We start from the raw sequence: 18,836 nt of genomic DNA on the forward strand, positions 1-18,836 counted from the left end.
TGGCCACAGTGATCCATGCAACAGTCATCTCCAGGCTTGACTACTGTAACTCGCTCTACGCGGGGCTGCCCTTGAAGCTGTCCCAGAAACTCCAGCGGGTACAGAATGCTGCAGCGAGGCTCCTCACAGGGTCTCTGCCATGGGAGCATATTCATCCAGTGCTTTTCAAGCTGCACTGGCTCCCGGTGGAGTACAGGGTCAGATTTAAGGTGCTGCTTTTGACCTTTAAAGCCCTTCACGGCCTAGGACCCTCGTACCTACGGGACCGCCTCGCCTGGTATGCCCCACGGAGAGCCTCAAGGTCCATAAATAACAACACCCTAGTGGTCCCAGGCCCTAAGGAAGTTAGATTGGCTTCAACCAGAGCCAGGGCCTTTTCAGCACTGGCCCCAACTTGGTGGAACGCTCTGTCTCATGAGACCAGGGCCCTGCAGGATCTGATCTCTTTCCGCAGGGCCTGTAAGACAGAGTTGTTCCGCCTGGCCTTTGGATTGGAGCCAATTTGATTCCCTCCGCCCCCTTTTTCTTTTTTCTTTTCCTTCTCCTGCAATGAGGCTCCATTTTAATATTTTAATGTTCCATTATTTTAATGTTGTATTTTATTTTTGTTTTTAAGTTGTAATCACTCATCTTGTTTTTATTATTGCTTGTAAGCCGCTCTGAGCCCGGCCTTGGCTGGGGAGGGCGGGGTATAAATAAAAAAATATTATTATTATTATTATTATGACCTTTCTGCTCTCTCGATCGGGTATCCTCCCTGCTGCCTTTGATGAAGGGACAGTTCTGTTTCCAGAGACTCTGCGCTTCACCAGAGCACCTCCCCAAGGGCGGGCACACCCAGCTATGCCAACTGAGGCTGAGGCCAAGGAGGGGCAGGGTGGGAGAGGAGGCCCTGTGCCCACCCCTCTGGACCCCCCACGGTGACTCTGGGAAGCCAAAGGATTGCTCTGCCCACGCCAAGCAGCTGCCCTTCTCCGCAAAGGCTCCTTTTCATGAAGAGACACATAATGCCTGGTAGGGACCTCGGCAGGTCGGCTTCAGCTAGAAGCCTCCTCCGTCTTCCTCCTGCCCACTCTGGCTCCTAAGCAGAGCCAAAAGGTCAATCACTAACAGCCGCTGATGGACTTTGCTCTAGAGAAATACCAGCTAATGACGGTGCCAAATTAAAGGGCCTCTGGAGACCTGTCCTAGGCCTTACGCAGTGGGTACCCTGACCCCTATGGCAAGAGCTGGCATAGCTGTCAACTTTCCCCCTTTTTCCTTATTCCGAATAGGATTCCTTGCAAGAAAAGGGAAAAGTTGACAGCTATGAGGGCTGGTCCCATCTCAATTACCGTATTTTTTGCTCTATAGGACACACTTTTTCCCCTCCAAAAATGAAGGGGAAATGTGTGTGCGTCCTATGGAGCGAATGCAGGCTCACTGGCTTCAGCGATAGCAACGCGAAGCCTCCAAAGCGCAGTGGGAGAGCTCTCCCCACGCTCCGGAGGCTTCGCGTTGCTTTCGCTGAAGCCGCCTGAAGCCCCCGGAGCGCAGGGAACTCCCGCTGCGCTCCGGGGGCTTCAGGCAGCTATCCGCAAGCCTTCTGAGCGCAGCAGGAGTTCCCACTGCACTCTGAAGGCTTGTGGATAGCCGCCTGAAGCCTGGAGAGCAAGAGGGGTCGGTGCACGCCGATCCCTCTTGCTCTCCAGGCTTCGCTTCGCTGGAGAGGCGTTGCACAGTTTCCCTCTCTGCGCAGCGCCCCTTCAGCGAAGCGGGAGGAGAAATGGAAGGGGCTCCGTTTCTCTTCCCGCTTCGCTGAAGGGGTGCTGAGCAGAGAGGGGGATAATTTTTTTTCCCTGTTCTCCCCCTCCTATGGTCCGGTGCACCCTATAGAGCGAAAAATACGGTAATACTCAAAGGAATTGTGCAAGTCAGTAAGATCTACTCTTTTTTTGCATGGTTGTTGTTGTTTTTTGCATGGGTAACACCACCACCTTGCATGTTGTAGAATGCTTCCAAATTTTCAAAGCACCGGGGCGTTGTCTTTGCCTTCAAAGGCAAAAGCCGAGGACGTTTGGGCTCTGACAACCGAACGAGCTTCCCTTGCCAAAGGTCTCTGAATGGAGACGCCCCCCCTTTCTCAACCTGCGGGTCCCCAGATGTTGTTGAACTACAACTCCCATCACCCCTAGCTAGCAAGGCCAGAGCTCGGGGATGATGGGAGTTGTAGTCCAACAACATCTGGGGACCCACAGGTGGAGAACCACCATTTCAAGGAAGGACAGTGTCTTCTCCTTCTGGGGTGTCTGGAGGGGGAGCTTATTAGCAGGAGTGGGTTCAGAAAGTGCCATAACTTACCCACGGAGCTTATTCATGCCTTGAGACAACTGCAGGTGGGATCTAAAAGATCACCTCACTCCTTATACGCACTACCAATTGCTGTGCATACAACCTGTACGAGGGCCTCCTGAAGATGCCACCCTGTTAGGAGGTTCATTCTGGACAATGCAGGAATCGGGCCTTTAGTGTGGTGGCCCCTGACCTGGCCCATAGGAAGAGTTTGGATTTGATATCCCGCTTTACCACTACCCAAAGGAGTCTCAAAGCAGCTAACATTCTCCTTTTCCCTTCCTCCCCCACAACAAACACTCTGTGAGGTGAGTGGGGCTGAGAGGCTTCAAAGAAGTGTGACTGGCCCAAGGTCACCCAGCAGCTGCATGTGGAGGAGCGGAGACGCAAACCCGGTTCACCAGATTACAAGACTACCGCTCTTAACCACTACACCACACTGGCTCTGTAGCTATCTCTCTGGCGTCTGCTGAAAACTGCCAAAGTGTTTTAAGCGGAGATTTTCTTTACCTGCACTGGACCAGATACCGTATTTATATGCTGCTTTCTAATCGCTGTTGTCTTTATTTTTCATTGCTTTGGGGTGTTTCATGGGAAGCGACTCCTAAATTAAATTTAATAACACAAAATACAGGATTTCCTAAGTTGCGGGGTGGTTTTCAATCCTGGGGGGTCTCTACTTGTTATTCTTTCTCCCACATCCCAGGGCCAACTTGACAGGCCTGGTCTAGATCATATTGTATCAAACCCAAAGGGAAAGAAAAAACAGCAATGAAAACAGATTGTGAATTTTGTGCATGAGCTTGGGTGTGTGGGTGTGTGTTTATATATAGGGGAAACCTTTTATTTGATGAGACGTTTATTCCACTTGACCTAACAGTTTATTTGATTAAATGCTGCAATCCTCTTTTCCACACCACTGTTCAGAGGCATGCCCTAGTACAGGCACCCCCAAACTCGGCCCTCCAGATGTATTTGGACTACAACTCCCATCATCCCTAGCTAACAGGACCCCAGTGGTCAGGGATGATGGGAATTGTAGTCCCAAAACATCTGGAGGGCCGAGTTTGGGGGTGCCTGCCCTAGTAGCTCAGGAGTGACAAATGTAATTTTGCCCTAGCAAAAAAAGGAAAGAGGAAACAGCCCTCTCAAGTCCTCCGCCAAGCGCTTACCTTGATTGGTGGCTTCCTGGTGATATGAGAGACCAGGAAGTTCATAGCGATATCCTCACAGTTGATGTATTCATCTACCATGTCTCGGATGGCCTGAGGCATCACGTAGGAATACAGGTAGGCATAGTACTGCAGGTGAAAGGGAGAGAGGGAGGGAATGAGAATGGGAAAACATCAGAAAATGGCCAAGACACAATGGCCCCCCACACAAATGCCACTGATTTACCATAGTAAAGGTAAAGGGACCCCTGACCATTAGGCCCAGTCGTGGCCGACTCTGGGGTTGCGACGCTCATCTCGCTTCATTGGCCGAGGGACCCGGCGTACAACTTCTGGGTCATGTGGCCAGCATGACTAAGCCGCTTCTGGCGAACCAGAGCAGCGCACGGAAATGCCGTTTACCTTCCCACCAGAGTGGTACCTATTTATCTACTTGCACTTTGACGTGCTTTTGAACTGCTAGGTGGGCAGGAGCAGGGACCGAGCAATGGGAGCTCACCCCGTCGCGGGGATTCAAACCGCCAACTTTCTGATCGGCAAGCCCTAGACTCTGTGGTTGAACCTACAGCGCCACCCGTGTCCCTTCTGAATTACCATAGCTGAGTCCAAATATACACACCTTGGGGGAAAGAGAAGAGTCTTGTGCAGGTGAAATGGACGCAATATAACACAATGGCTTGTTCGATTTCATTTTCACCTCTGCTTCTCTGCCTCAGAAGAACCACATTGGATCTGGGCGTAAGCCAGGGACGGGGATCCTGTGGAATTCCAGATGTTCCTGCACTCCAACTCCCATCATCCCTGGATATTGGCCATGCTGGCTGAGGATGATGGGAGTTGGAGTCCAACAGCATCTGTGCCCTATTCTAGGTCCAAACTCCTTCCAGACAAGGGGAGGAGGAACAGTGCTTAGCTCCTTCGCTGGCTCTCGAACTGCCCACCTAAGCAAGTCCATTTGCACTGAAAAGACGGCCCGATATCGGTTCCAACCACTAGATCACGAGTTTCTGCACCCCTTCCCTCTACTTCACCCAAGAGGACAATATCTTAGCCCTGTTCTGTTTTCTCCATCCTCCCCGAACAGGTGGAAGGACAGGACAGCTTGAGTTTGGCTCCCGGCTTCTGTGGATGTGGCCTGTGAGAATAACAGCCCCCTCTGCCCACCAGGAACAGGCAGGTTGGCAAAGGAAGCTCCACAAGGGACGGAGAACATGAGAGTTGGGGTGTTGCTGTTTTTTTGCAACTCCCCTTCTTATAAAAATATGTGAGCTGAGAGCCACTCCCAGCGACTGGGGTCCCCCTTCCCTTACCTTGTGGAAGAAGGCAGCGCCCGTCAGAACCATGGAGAGCTCACAGGAGTAGTTGGAGTTGTACAGCCAAGATTGGTGAGGGATGTCCCATGCGTGGTAGCGCCCAGGGAAACCCACAATGCGGTCCCTGGCTTCTCTCCAGACCCTGAAGATGCAAAGTGGGAAGGGAAGAGATGGAACAAGGCGGACAGACTGGGGACAAAGAGCGCGGCTCAGCCCACACAAACGGCCCTCTCACCAAGCCAACGGCGGCTGATTCATACATTGTTTTAGGCAGACATCACAGGGCGTTCGCTGTTAAGCCAGGCGGCAAATATTCAGAAAATGGGCAACACTAAGAACAGAGGCTGACTGTAATGCAAAACCCAGAGGACTCCCCCCCTCACACACTTTTATTGACTTTTAACATTCAGATTTTTCTTGGTTTCTGCCCTTTTCTTCAGCAAACACACACACACATTTTGTTTCTCTTCTGTTTATTGTAATGATAACAGAAACAGCTCGTCCTTCCTAAAGTTACTGGTAGGGCGGGGGCAGGACTGCGAATCACAGCCACTTGGATTTCGGGACAGAAAACCAGAGCTTTAGCTTACAGCAGTGTTTCCCAAACGTTTTTGGGCAACGGCACACCTGTTTACTGAAAAAAAATCTCGCGGCACACCACCATTAAAGCCCCGCCCCGTGACGTCAGCGCGCAGCGTCACGCCGGGAGGGACGCACAAAAGTGAAAGTTTTTCCCCTCCCCCTTGCCGGGGAACCTCCAAGCTTTGGGCAGGCAGGCAGGCAGAGCTGGGAAGGGGGTTTCCAGGGGACACGGCAGCTCCTCGAAAGGCTTCTCTCAGCTGCGCTCAATCCTCCTCGGAGAGGATTTCCCTTCCGGTCCCATGCCTTCGTTTGGGGCATCGCTCCGGCTGCTCCCTCTCCCGCCGCGCAGGAGCGATGCCTCTCTCTGGCTCTCCCTCCGCGCAGGCTGAGGGAGGGAGGGAGGTGCGCGTGTGACCCGTCTCTGCTGGGAGACCAAACCCAGCGAGGCAGAGTCGCACGGAGGCGCCCAGGCAGCGCTGCCGGCTGCGAGGAGGAGCGCCAGGCAGCAGCAGGAGGCGCGGCCTCTCCTCGCCGCCGCCGCCCCGCCTCTCGCCGCCCGACTCGCCCGCCTCCCTCCAGGCATCTCGCGGCACACCAGCCGATGTCTCACGGCACACTCGTGTGCCGCGGAACACCGGTTGGGAAACACTGGCTTACAGAGCCGCACAACTCACAAAATGCTCCTGCTACTATTTTACCTCCTATGGCCATTACATTTTACACTCCAAGAAGCTCAATGTGGTGCACATGGTCTATGTATCTCCCGCTTGGACTACTGCAATGCGCTCTACATGGGGCGACCTTTGAAGGTGACCCGGAAACTGTAACTAATCCGGAATACGGCAGCTAGAAGAGCGCCAGAAATAGCTTGAGTGCACGCTCCGGCGCGCACGCTCCGGTCCACCGAGAGGTCTGCCGGGGAGTGGGCCAGACCAGCCTCAAAAAACGTTGCCAACCCCTGGACTAAATGACTCTTTTGGTCCCTTCTAACTCTACAATTCTAGAATTCTATGCACACACACCCTGCAAGCTTAGATGATTATCTGACGTGAAGCCCATATCTTGAGTGAGGTCCACGTTGATCATCTAACCGGGGCCATAAATGGCTATACAGGCCTTTCCTCATCCACTTAACAACAAGATTTATAGAGGGGAAAGCAAATCCTGCCGTCTCTCCATGTCTCTTCCCAACGATTCCTGCCACAATGCCAGCTTCATAAACGTGGTTGGGGCTTATTCCCCTTCCTACAAAAACACTCCCACGACTCCTCACGTCGTGCCAGCAAGGAGCAGTCCCTCTTGCACTGGCAACTATAAATAGAGGAACATTGCTAAAAATAAGGATTTGTTGCAGCCAAACATCTGCATGCGGTGGGAATTTAGAGCAAATGCAGAGAAATAAGACCCCACAGCTAATTTTTCCTCGTGCAGATAGGGAGAGTAAGATCTATGAACAAGATGCAGTTTCCCTTGCTGGGGAGCACGCGGGAGAGCAGAACTCCTCGGGAAAGGAGGAGGGGACGACAGAGACCCCTTGGTCCTATGATCAAAAGCAGTCTCTCTCACATGCAAATTGAGAGGGAAGTATAAGTTAGAACTCAAAGTGGAAAGGACAGCGTAATTATGCAAGTGGAAGGGAGGAAAACAAGCCTTGTTTGGCCACAAAGTGCTCAGTGGTTGCTGAAATGGGTGGTACGCCCTGGGGGGGATTTCCAGGGGGGGCACTAAGAGGCAAGGCGGCAGCAGAAGGACATTAGAGGTGTAAATGGCTTTCATTTCATCAGTATGCAGATGATACCCAGCTCTACCTCTCTTTCAAATCAGAACCAGTGAAGGCGGTGAGGGTCCTGTGTGAGTGTCCGGAGGCGGTTGGAGGATGGATGGCAGCTAACAGATTGAGGTTGAATCCTGACAAGACAGAAGCACTGTTTGGGAGGGACAGGGGGTGGGCGGGTGTGAGGCTGAATGGGGTAACTGTGCCCCTGAAGGACCAGGTGTGCAGCCTGGGAGTCATTCTGGACTCACCGCTGTCCATGGAGGAGCAGGTCAATTCTGTGTCCAGGGCAGCTGTCTACCAACTCCACCTGGTACGCAGGATGAGACCCTCCCCGCCTGCGGACTGTCTCACCAGAGTGGTGCATGCTCTGGTTATCTCCCGCTTGGACTACTGCAATGCGCTCTACGTGGGGCTACCTTTGAAGGCGACCCGGAAACTACAACTAATCCAGAATGCAGCAGCTAGACTGGTGACTGGGAGTGGCTGCCGAGACCATATAACACCGGTCCTGAAAGACCTACACTGGCTCCCAGTACGTTTCTGAGCACAATTCAAAGTGTTGGTGCTGACCTTGAAAGCCCTAAACGGCCTCGGCCCAGTATACCTGAAGGAGCGTCTCCACCCCCATCGTTCAGCCCGGACACTGAGGTCCAGCTCTGAGGGCCTTCTGGCGGTTCCCTCATTGTGAGAAGCAAAGCTACAGGAAACCAGGCAGAGGGCCTTCTCGGTAGTGGCGCCCGCCCTGTGGAACGCCCTCCCACCAGATGTCAAAGAGATAAACAACTACTTGACATTCAGAAGACATCTGAAGGCAGCCCTGTTCAGGGAAGTTTTTAATGTGTGTCATTTTAATGTACCGTATTTTTCGCTCTATAGGACGCACTTTTCCCCCTTCAAAAATGAAGGGGAAATGTGTGTGCGTCCTATGGAGCGAAGACGCCATAGCCCCGCGACCCTCTCCCGGCTGCAGAGGTGACGCGCGGCTATGGCAGGAGCCTCTCCGCTGCGCCTTTCCGCTGCTCCCTGACCTGCTCTTTGGGGCTGTTGGTGGGCTTCTCCCGCCCCAAAGAGCAGGTCGAAAGGAACCTGAAGCCTGGAGAGCGAGAGGGGTCAGTGCACAACGACCCCTCTCGCTCTCCAGGCTTCCAAGGTAGCCGCCTGAACGCACCTTAAACGGCACCTTGTTTTAGAGCGGGAAAACAAGAGGGGGAAAGTTCTCCCCCTCTCCGCGCAGTGCCTCCTGCCGCTTCGCTGAAGGGGTGCTGGGCAGAGAGGGGGAATTTTTTTTTTCTTGTTCTCCCCCCTCTAAAACAAAGTGCGTCCTATTGTCCGGTGCGTCCTATGGTGCGAAAAATACGGTATTTTTAATCTTTGCTGGAAGCCACCCAGAGTGGTTGGGGAAACCCAGCCAGATGGACGGGGTACAAATAATAAATTATTATTATTATATTATTATTATTTCAGGCTTTGAAAAGCTGGTATCACTGGATCAAATCCATCAGTTTTATTTCAACTAAACAATAGGATTTTGAACCGGCATAGGCAAACTCGGCCCTCCAGATGTTTTGGGACTACAACTCCCATCATCCCCAGCTAACAGGACCAGTGGTCAGGGATGATGGGAGTTGTAGTCCCAAAACATCTGGAGGGCCGGGTTTCCCTATGCCCGATTTTGAATGAAGGTGCAACCAGTTGTTGCCGTTTTGAATTTTACTGCATTATCTTTCTTTGTGTGCCATGCAAACCACTGCTATGAATAATGCTTTTCTACAGGGGAGGCACTGAGAATGAGATAACGGAACCAAGGTGGCGGGGACCCGGAAATATCTGGGAACTGCTGGGTTAGCTGAATTGGGCTTGACGGAGAGAGGCAACAGTGAACGGGAAGGAATCATAGAATCATAGAATGATAGAGTTGGAAGAGACCACAAGGGCCATCGAGTCCAACCCCCTGCCAAGCAGGAAACACCATCAGAGCACTCCTGACATATGGTTGTCAAGCCTCTGCTTAAAGACCTCCAAAGTAGGAGACTCCACCACACTCCTTGGCAGCCAATTCCACTGTCAAACAGCTCTTACTGTCAGGAAGTTCTTCCTAATGTTTAGGTGGAATCTTCTTTCTTGTAGTTTGGATCCATTGCTCCGTGTCCGCTTCTCTGGAGCAGCAGAAAACAACCTTTCTCCCTCCTCTATGTGACATCCTTTTATATATTTGAACATGGCTATCATATCACCCCTTAACCTCCTCTTCTCCAGGCTAAACATGCCCAGCTCCCTTAGCCGTTCCTCATGAGGCATCGTTTCCAGGCCTTGGACCATTTTGGTTGCCCTCCTCTGGACACGTTCCAGTTTGTCAGTGTCCTTCTTGAATTGTGGTGCCCAGAACTGGACACAGTACTCCAGGTGAGGTCTGACCAGAGCAGAATACAGTGGCACTATTACTTCCCTTGATCTAGATGCTATACTCCTAGTGGAAGAGGAAGGGAAGAGGCTGTTGGCAGGATCCGTCCCTTGCCTGTTAAAGAGCAAAGTTTTTGGCTCACCGGAATCCAAACATGATCTCGTCGTGGCGTAGGTGGGCGTCATCATCGATGGACAGGATGGCTTCCGTCTCAATCTCATCCCAGGGCAGGAAGCGGTTGTTCAGACTGTTCTTCTCTGTGCGCACCACCTAAGAAACAGAAGTAAATTTTTTAAAAAAAGAACTCGTGCTGGGTGAGATCTTGTAGTGGACGTAACAGGGAGGGGGTTTCCCTGTTCCAGAGATCTCCTAAGGTATCACACAAGCATGGAGACACAGAGCCCCCAAACAGGACATTAAACATGTATGTGGATAACAGCAGCCTGGGAGAAGGGACTCTGGAGAGAATGATTTGGAGCACAGACTCTATGGGGTGTGTGTGTGTTAACTGCCCTTCCATCTGCTCTAAGCTACCCTCTCCTAAAGATGCTGCTGTCCGATAGACAGGTGGAGAGTCCACCTTCAGCCACCTATGAAGAAGAAGAAGAAGAGTTTGGATTTGATATCCCGCCTTTCACTCCCTTTAAGGAGTCTCAAAGCGGCTAACATTCTCCTTTCCCTTCCTCCCCCACAACAAACACTCTGTGAGGTCAGTGGGGCTGAGAGACTTCAAAGAAGTGTGACTGGCCCAAGGTCACCCAGCAGCTGCATGTGGAGAAGCGGGGAAGCGAATCCCATTCCCCAGATTACGAGAGTACCGCTCTTAACCACTACACCACACTGGCTCTCTTGGGTCACCTTCAGCCCTTGGACTAGGACTGCTTTCTATACTTTAACAGTAGGGCTCTTCCTTAACGGTACTATGTCCAGCTTTAGGTAGGGGACTGAGTGCTTGATTTATTATTATTATTATTATTATTATTATTATTATTATTATTATTATTAAACTTAAAATTATACAATACAACACATACAATACATACAATGCCTATCTACATACCCAACGTAAATACACCCAAGTGTTTGACTTCCAGCTATTCTCATTGTGCTATTTTACAATTTGGTGGTCTACACACATTTCATTTTTGTTATTTTGGTCTCCAATTTTTTTCTCTACACAAATTTTACTATATATACCTCTATTTTCTAGATTCATTCTATATCTGTCAGGAGATTTGTCTTGCCCGTATAATTTTTATGGGTATTCATTGAAGATTATCCATTCATATTTTACTTTTTGTATAGTATTTCCTCTAATTCTTCCTGTTAACTTGGCAGGATGTAAATATTCAATCATTTTTACTAACTAGTCTGTTTTGGTGGGTATATTGTTACTTTGACTGAGTGCTTGATTGCAGCATGAATGAAAAACAACCATCCAAAGGATAAATGGAAATAAATCTAACATCAGGAATCGCAAGACAGAGAAACCAGTAGGAGAACACTTCAATCTCCCAGGACATTCTACACAAGATCTCAAAGTAGCTGTCATATTACAAAAGAATTTCAGAAACAGACTGGAAAGAGAAGTTGCTGAATTGCAACTTATTACCAAACTTAAAACCACGGAGAGACCTGGTCTGAATAGAGACATTGGATTCTTATCTCATTATACATGATAAAGCTATTTTTGGCTATCTCACCCCTTGCTTTTTCCTGTAAGACCAATTGCAGTCCTTAACAGGCGTCAACCGGTTTACCACACCTATCAGCCAATCACCCCTCTCCCTATATGTAAGGGTCTGGTGACTTCTGTTTCAGTGTATCTGAAGAAGTGTGCATGCACATGAAAGCTCATACCCAGAACAAACTTAGTTGGTCTCTAAGGTGCTACTGGAAGGAATTTTTTTATTTTGTTTCGACTACGGCAGGCCAACACGGCTACCTACCTGTATCTAGAACCATCCTAAAGAAAAGCCAAATGCCAAAAAGATCGAGAGAGAAGCCAGGGGGAAATGGGGAGGGGGAATTCTAGGCCAAGGTCTGCATTGCCTTCTGGGCAAGCTTCCAAGGGCCATGTTTAACGGGTGGGTGGGGCCAGAGACAATGGTAAAAAAACAAAAGGTAAAGGACCCCTGGACGGTTAAGTCAAGTCAAAGGCGACTATGGGGTTGTGGCGCTCATCTCGTTCTCAGGCTGAGGGAGCCGGCGTTTGTCCACAGACAGCTTTCCAGATCATGTGGCCAGAATGACTAAACCACTTCTGGCGCAACGGGACACTGTGATGGAAGCCAGAGTGCATGGAAACACAATTTACCTTCCCGTCGCAGTGGTACCTATTTATCTACTTGCACTGGTGTGCTTTCGAACTCCTAGGATGGCAGGAGCTGGGACCGAGCAACAGGAGCTCACCCCGTCATGGGGATTCGAACCGTCGACCTTCTGATCGGCAAGCCCAGGAGGCTCAGTGGTTTACACCACAGCACCAGCCTCGTCCCATGGGGCCAAAGGCAAAAGTGGGCAGGGCAATGGACGCAATTTTTACCTTTGTACAGTGGGCTAGATTGACCAGAGTTCAAGGACACATTCCAGCCAGGCAAGAGAACTCAAGGAGGGTGTAAAGCACGGCTGGCAGGGGGCGTGGCCTGGGATATGGGCGTGGCCTGGAGAGAGAGTTCTGATGACCAAGCAGAGGATTTTTAGATCTTATTATGGGGTTTTTTTATAGTTCAAGCTCTGGTTTTCCCAGTAGTGATGTATGGAAGTGAGAGCTGGACCATAAAGAAGGCTGGTCACCAAAGAATTGATGCTTTTGAATTCTGGTGCTGGAGGAGACTCTTGAGAGTCCCATGGATTGCAAGAAGATCCAACCTCTCCATTCTGAAGGAAATCAGCCCTGAGTGCTCACTGGAAGGACAGATCCTGAAGCTGAGGCTCCAAGACTTTGGCCACCTCATGAGAAGAGAAGACTCCCTGGAAAAGACCCTGATGTTGGGAAAGATGGAAGGCACAAGGAGAAGGGGACAACAGAGGACGAGATGGTTGGACAGTGTTCTCGAAGCTACCAGCATGAGTCTGACCAAACTGCGGGAGGCAGTGGAAGACAGGAGTGCCTGGCGTGCTCTGGTCCAGGGGGTCACAAAGAGTCGGACACGACTAAACGACTAAACAACAACAACAACATTGTTTATCTGGAAATCATTCAATTTGGTTGCACACTTTTTTGATGTCTTTTATTTATTGTTCATGACCACTTGTTGTAATTAAGTAAATATTTTCATGTTGGAGTACCGCCTTGCGCATGGCTGTGAACTATGGAAAGGCAGCTTACAAATAAAATGATAATTAATTGGGGGAGTCCACATTTGGCCCCCGGACACACATTTCCACATCGCGGCTCTTAAGATGTCCATTTCCCATTCCAAAATGCAGAAGCTCCCTTTACCGCCCCCCCATGCCTACATTTTTCAAAGTCTTTAAACAAGCGTACAGCATTACGGCGGTGAAATGCTATTAAATAAGATCACATTTGGATCGCATTAACAAAAAAATAAAATCTGGCGCTGAAACCATTAGCGGAGGAAAATATTTGTTGGAAGGAACCAGGTGACAGCTGGCATGATTAAATCCCCGCATTAAGCCAACATTAGTACTTTCCCCTGTCAATAGTGGGAGAGAGAGAGAGAAAAAAATATGGAACATTCGACGAGCAGGCATTTAGAATGTTCCAAGAAAGATCCATCAAAAGCAGAAGGAATATCCAAGGCAAGCGAAGAAGGCAGCTGGCTAGGGTGAATAGAGGAGGCGCACAGTGGGCATTGTGGATCATGCAGCGAGCAGCGCACTGAAAGGGGCGCATGATGCTCCTGGGCTCCTCCCCCTGCCTTTGCAACATCCCAGCAGCACCCGGCAGAAAGAGCCCAGGTCACCTGGCCAGGGGTGAACGAATGCATCTTGACACCTGGGACGGGGAATCGCTACGTAGGACGCATGTGCGGCATCGCTACATACGACACATGCACCATACATAGTGCCTCTGCACATGCGCTGTACATAGCGGTTTGCCAGCGGTGGTGCTCCAGCGCTGTACAGACGGTCCCAGGATCCTCTGCTTGCGGCTGTAGCTGCAAACGGAGGATCCTCTACATGCGGCTGTAGTGGCGACAGAGGGATCCCACTGCCGTCCATATGGCGCTCGAGCGGTGCCGGTGGCAAACAACTATGTACAGCGCATGTGCGCCATTGTTACGTACAGCGCATGTCAGTGTTTGAAAAAGAAAAGGTTCTGACCTACTTTTTACTCCTTTGCCTAGTCCTCAGACCTTAGTTGGCACAAGAGAGTCTTTGAGAAAGAGTATTCTTGCAGAGTATTGCTGCTTTTATTCTTGAAGTCTTCTTCTCCAACCACGACCGACAGCTTTTACACACACCAAACGCAACCAGCTTTCTACAATCCAACCAACATACACCAAACACTAACATTGACCACTCTGTATATAAGGTGTAATTTGGTGAAAGGTTGCATGAGTCATTGTAGTTCTTTTAGCATTAAAGAAACAGCGGCCAATTTTTAGCCGTGACAGCACATGTGTGTGACGCCGCACACATGCTGCACATAATGGTTTGCCGCTGGGATCCTCTGCTCGCGGCTGCAGCCGCAAACAGAGGATCCTCCACATGCGGCTGCAGTGGCGCGATGGCTGCTAGAGCTCCCATGGGGTGCCTTCTTGTCACACCCCCCACACACATGGTATCCGGAGTGCACTGCCCCCCCCGTTGCGACACCACTGCACCTGGGTTTTGCTAGGCAAGCGCACACAAAAATTCCACCACTCGGGCTCCCTCTTCTTGTTTTACAAAATGCACCAGTACTCACCAATGCGCAGGGAGCATCGCTCCCATTTTAACGAATTTGCGTATTATTAGTTTGCAAGGTTTCTCACCCGCCTTCCCCGGGACACTTTACAGCAGTGATGTTCAAAAGGTGTGAGAGGGAAGATTCAAGGACAATCAAAGAAACACTTAAACTTTTTTAAGAAAATAAAAATATTTGCAGAATATGGATAGTGTTCTCTGTTATCAATCAAGCGCTGGTAGTTGTTGTTTCATTTTGCTTTCCAGCGTATTTCTTATCAATATCGGTAAAGTGCAAGCAAATGTTTATCCTGAAAAGCGTGGCCCAGAGAAGGAAGTTTGAGAACCGTTGGCTTACAGCAACGTAATATACATATCAAACGGTTACGGTTATTTAAAAAACAACAACAAGCAGTTTCAACCAGAACAGAATACTTATCCAGCAAAAGAAGTGGGAGCCACTAAACAAAATATCTAAACTGCCAATAGACAGGGTAAAACAGAAACAGGGAGCAAGGCAGAGGGCCTTCTCGGTGGTGGCTCCCTCCCTGTGGAATGCCCTCCCATCAGATGTCAAGGAGATAAAGAATTACACAACATATGTGAATTACTGGCATCTGAAGTCCGCCTATGACAAGGAAACAAGTTACAGTGCAGTTACGCATTTCAAATCGCCAAGAGGGAATAATTAAAGATTATACGCAGAACGTCAGCCTTTCCATTTCCCGGATCTTAAATATTAAGCTGTCCAGACTTCATGGTGCAGCTTTTAAATCCTAGTTCCATGCAGCTTTGATGGTAATCAATAATAATGATAGCAGCAAGAATAATGCAGCTGTACACATATATAGATTTCTGCATAATGAGAGAATATTTATTTGGAGATATTTAAGATGCAAACACCCTGCGGATCAATATAGTCTAAGGAAGCAGCTCAAACGGTCACATTGATTCTCCTGCTGTTTTTCCTGTAAACGTGCAGGAGACCGAAATTCGAACGCTGCCTCTTGAGGAAAGAGAGAGCGGATTCCTTCCTTGTGCAACTGGAAGGGGCAACCTCTCTGGAGAAGCAGATTAATGGATGCCATAACCCTGAACTCATTAATTGAAAGCAGGAGCTATTTAATCTCTGCAATTCCTTATAAGGAATCTGGGCCCAGTGTGTTAGAGGGTTGGGGCGAGAATACTGGTATTTAAAATAATATTTCTTTTTATTCGTTTTCTCAAAAACCCACAAATCAATAAAGCATTGAAGGAAACAAATAAAAAAGGAAACAATATGCCATGAAAACTAAAATTGAACATACAAGATACAAAATTTGGTGACTCCATTCACATTTCCTAGGATGATGATGATGATGATGATGATTGCTATTGGGAAGTAGTAACATGTCCTATTTTCTTTTCTTTTTATCTGGTTTATAAATATCAGGGAACTGTCCTAGGGGTCTTATTATATTGCCACTTGAAACTGTTGTAAACAAAAATCTGCCCTTTTCTCTTATGGGGTATCCAAGAGTCCATATAGAGTCCTTACGTAGGTTCCCTATTGGCAGGAGAAAATAACCAGAGAATATTGAGAAGCAAAGCAGCTAGTAAGCCTGATCTTTATTATCTGTTACAACAGGGTGCTCCCCTCACCCGCATGAGAGAGGAGGGACCCGGAACAATGGTGTGCAAGCCCTTATTTAGACTTTTGAAATTGCCACCCTGTAGATCAAGACCTGACAAACCTAGAAAGCATCTTAAAAAGCAGAGACATCACCTTGCCAACAAAGGTTCATATAGTTAAAGCTATGGTTTTCCCAGTATGGAAGTGAGAGCTGGACCATAAAGAAGACCGATTGCCGAAGAATTGATGCTTTTGAATTCTGGTGCTGGAGGAGACTCTTGAGAGTCCCATGGACTGCAAGAAGATCAAACCTCTCCATTCTGAAGGAAATCAGCCCTGAGTGCTCACTGGAAGGACAGATCCTGAAGCTGAGGCTCCAAGACTTTGGCCACCTCATGAGAAGAGAAGACTCCCTGGAAAAGACCCTGATGTTGGGAAAGATGGAGGGCACAAGGAGAAGGAGACGACAGAGGACGAGATGGTGGGACAGTGTTCTCGAAGCTACAAACATGAGTTTGACCAAACTGGGGGAGGCAGTGGAAGACAGGAGTGCCTGGCGTGCTCTGGTCCAGGGGGTCACGAAGAGTCGGACACGACTAAATGACTAAACAACAACAAATATCCCCCAATGGACAGGCACAAATTCTCTGGTCATATGGGACTTTTTTAAAGGATCCTTCCAAGACCGGCGAGGGCAGAGCCAAGCTTCTGGCAAGTGTAAGAGCCCTTCTTGCATTTTTGGAGTGGGGGCCTTTTTGTTGATGTTGCCAAATGTTACACAACTGGGAGACAGCAGACACCCTTACTAAGCTGCTTCCAGTCACCCTGAAACCTATATGTAGTACCTGATGTGACTCCTGCCCAGCCCATCCTCCCAAAAAACTCAAGTGTGTGTTGAGGTGGAAGCAGTCGGGGCCTTGGAAGGAAGTGACCATGTTCCTCTTGGGATTCATTATACAGAGGAAAAGGAAAGCTGAATGCAGTCAGACGCACACTCTGGACTTCAGCAAAGCTGATTTCAAAAAGCGTTAAGAAACTACTGGGTGACATCCTGTTTAGGGAAGTTTTTAATGACTGGTGTTTCAATGTTTTGAATCTTTTGTTGGAAGCCGCCCAGAGTGGCTGGGGAAACCCAGCCAGATGGGCGGGGTATTTATTATTATTATTGTTGTTGTTGTTGTTGTTGTTGTTGTTATTACAGTCATACCTTGGGTTACAGACGCTTCAGGTTCATTTTTTTTGGGTTACGGACCACCAAAACCCAGAAGTACCGGAACGGGTTACTTCCATGATTTGGCAGTCGCGCATGCGCAGAAGCACTAAATCGCGCTTTGCGTGGAAGTGCCGAATCGCAACCCGTGCATGCGCAAACACGCCACTGCGGGTTGCGAATGTGCATCCTGCACGGATCACGTTTGCAACCCGAGCGTCCACTGTATTATTATATCCCAGGGTCAGAAATACTCCGAGTGAGGGTTGTATGTGGTGGATGGGAGTTTCTTAAAAGCGAGATATCGAAGGCACAATCGCAAATAATTCTAAAAGGAAAGAAAAAAATGGGAGGCACGTCGGCAGAGGGGAAACTTGCCAACTGGGTCTTGTGTCTCCCCATGTGCTGGAATACTGCGTGTGGAGAAAAGGAGACACAAATAAAATTATGCTTGGAAAGCTCATGCAAGAACCTGCCTTGGGGCTATGAACTCCACCATGCCCAAGTCTCTCTGACAAGGAACAGACAACCATTGTTGATTCAAGACAACGACTCAGAGACGTAGCCATGGAAAAACACAAACACCCACCCAGTCTCTCCCCCTAGCCATTTGGATGCACTGGAAACCAATAACATCAGTCAGCTGAGAGCAGAGGTTCCCAGTTGGTGGTCCGCAGACCCCAGGAGGTCCTTGTAATCCACGCAGGGGGTCCGTGGCACCATTCAGGAAACAAAAGCTTGTTGTTGTTTAGTTGTTTAGTCGTGTCTGACTCTTCGTGACCCCATGGACCAGAGCACGCCAGGCACTCCTGTCTTCCACTGCCTCCCACAGTTTGGTCAAACTCATATTCGTAGCTTTGAGAACACTGTCCAACCACCTCGTCCTCTGCCGTCCCCTTCTCCTTGTGCCCTCCATCTTTCCCAGCATCAGGGTCTTTTCCAGGGAGTCTTCTCTTCTCATGAGGTGGCCAAAATATTGGAGCCTCAGCTTCAGGATCTGTCCTTCCAGTGAGCACTCAGGGCTGATTTCCTTCAGAATGGAGAGGTTTGATCTTCTTGCAGTCCATGGGATTCTCAAGAGTCTCCTCCATCGCCATAATTCAAAAGCATCCATTCTTCGGCGATCAGCTTTCTTTATGGTCCATTTCTCACTTCCATACATCACTACTGGGGAAACCATGGCTTTAACTATACAAACTGTATATTAAAAATATCAAAAGTCAGGGGTCCATGCCCTGGCTTTTGAAAAACAAGGGGTTCACAGTACTTAGCTAGAGGTACCGACCTAGAGGTACGACTGGAACAGTCAGCTGATCCCAGTCCCTTAAAAGAGGTCACAGAACTTGCATTCTGCTGGAAGGGTGAAAAGACGGAAAGTTCATCGCAAGGCCAAAGCCTTCAAGAGCCGTCAGTGTGCTTCAAAAACACCCATTGTTCCCGGAGTCAGCAAAATATAAAAATGATGCTGTAAAGCGACAGATCCCGTTGCTTACAACATCTCTTGCTCTGGGGCATGCGCTGCTGTGACAGCAGCCCACAGCACAACAATATGCTTCAAGGAGGAACCCTCACATTTCACTTTGA

At 49.1% G+C, this 18,836-nt stretch overlaps 1 protein-coding gene across 4 annotated transcripts in view; it reads right to left on the minus strand.

The window, feature by feature from the left end:
• EXTL3 (exostosin like glycosyltransferase 3) overlaps window positions 1-18,836 on the minus strand; it is a 170,071-nt gene that overhangs the window by 6,035 nt on the left and 145,200 nt on the right. For all 4 annotated transcript variants that reach the window (XM_081188493.1, XM_081188494.1, XM_081188491.1 and 1 more), the window contains 3 exons: window positions 9,719-9,846; window positions 4,814-4,958; window positions 3,504-3,632 (listed from right to left, as the gene is read on the minus strand). In XM_081188493.1, coding sequence (XP_081044619.1) covers window positions 3,504-3,632; window positions 4,814-4,958; window positions 9,719-9,846 — 402 coding nt within the window. The remainder of the gene's footprint in view (window positions 1-3,503; window positions 3,633-4,813; window positions 4,959-9,718; window positions 9,847-18,836) is intronic.

Source organism: Podarcis bocagei (genome assembly GCF_964188305.1).
Source record: "Podarcis bocagei genome assembly, chromosome: 3".
Taxonomy (NCBI): domain Eukaryota; kingdom Metazoa; phylum Chordata; class Lepidosauria; order Squamata; family Lacertidae; genus Podarcis; species Podarcis bocagei.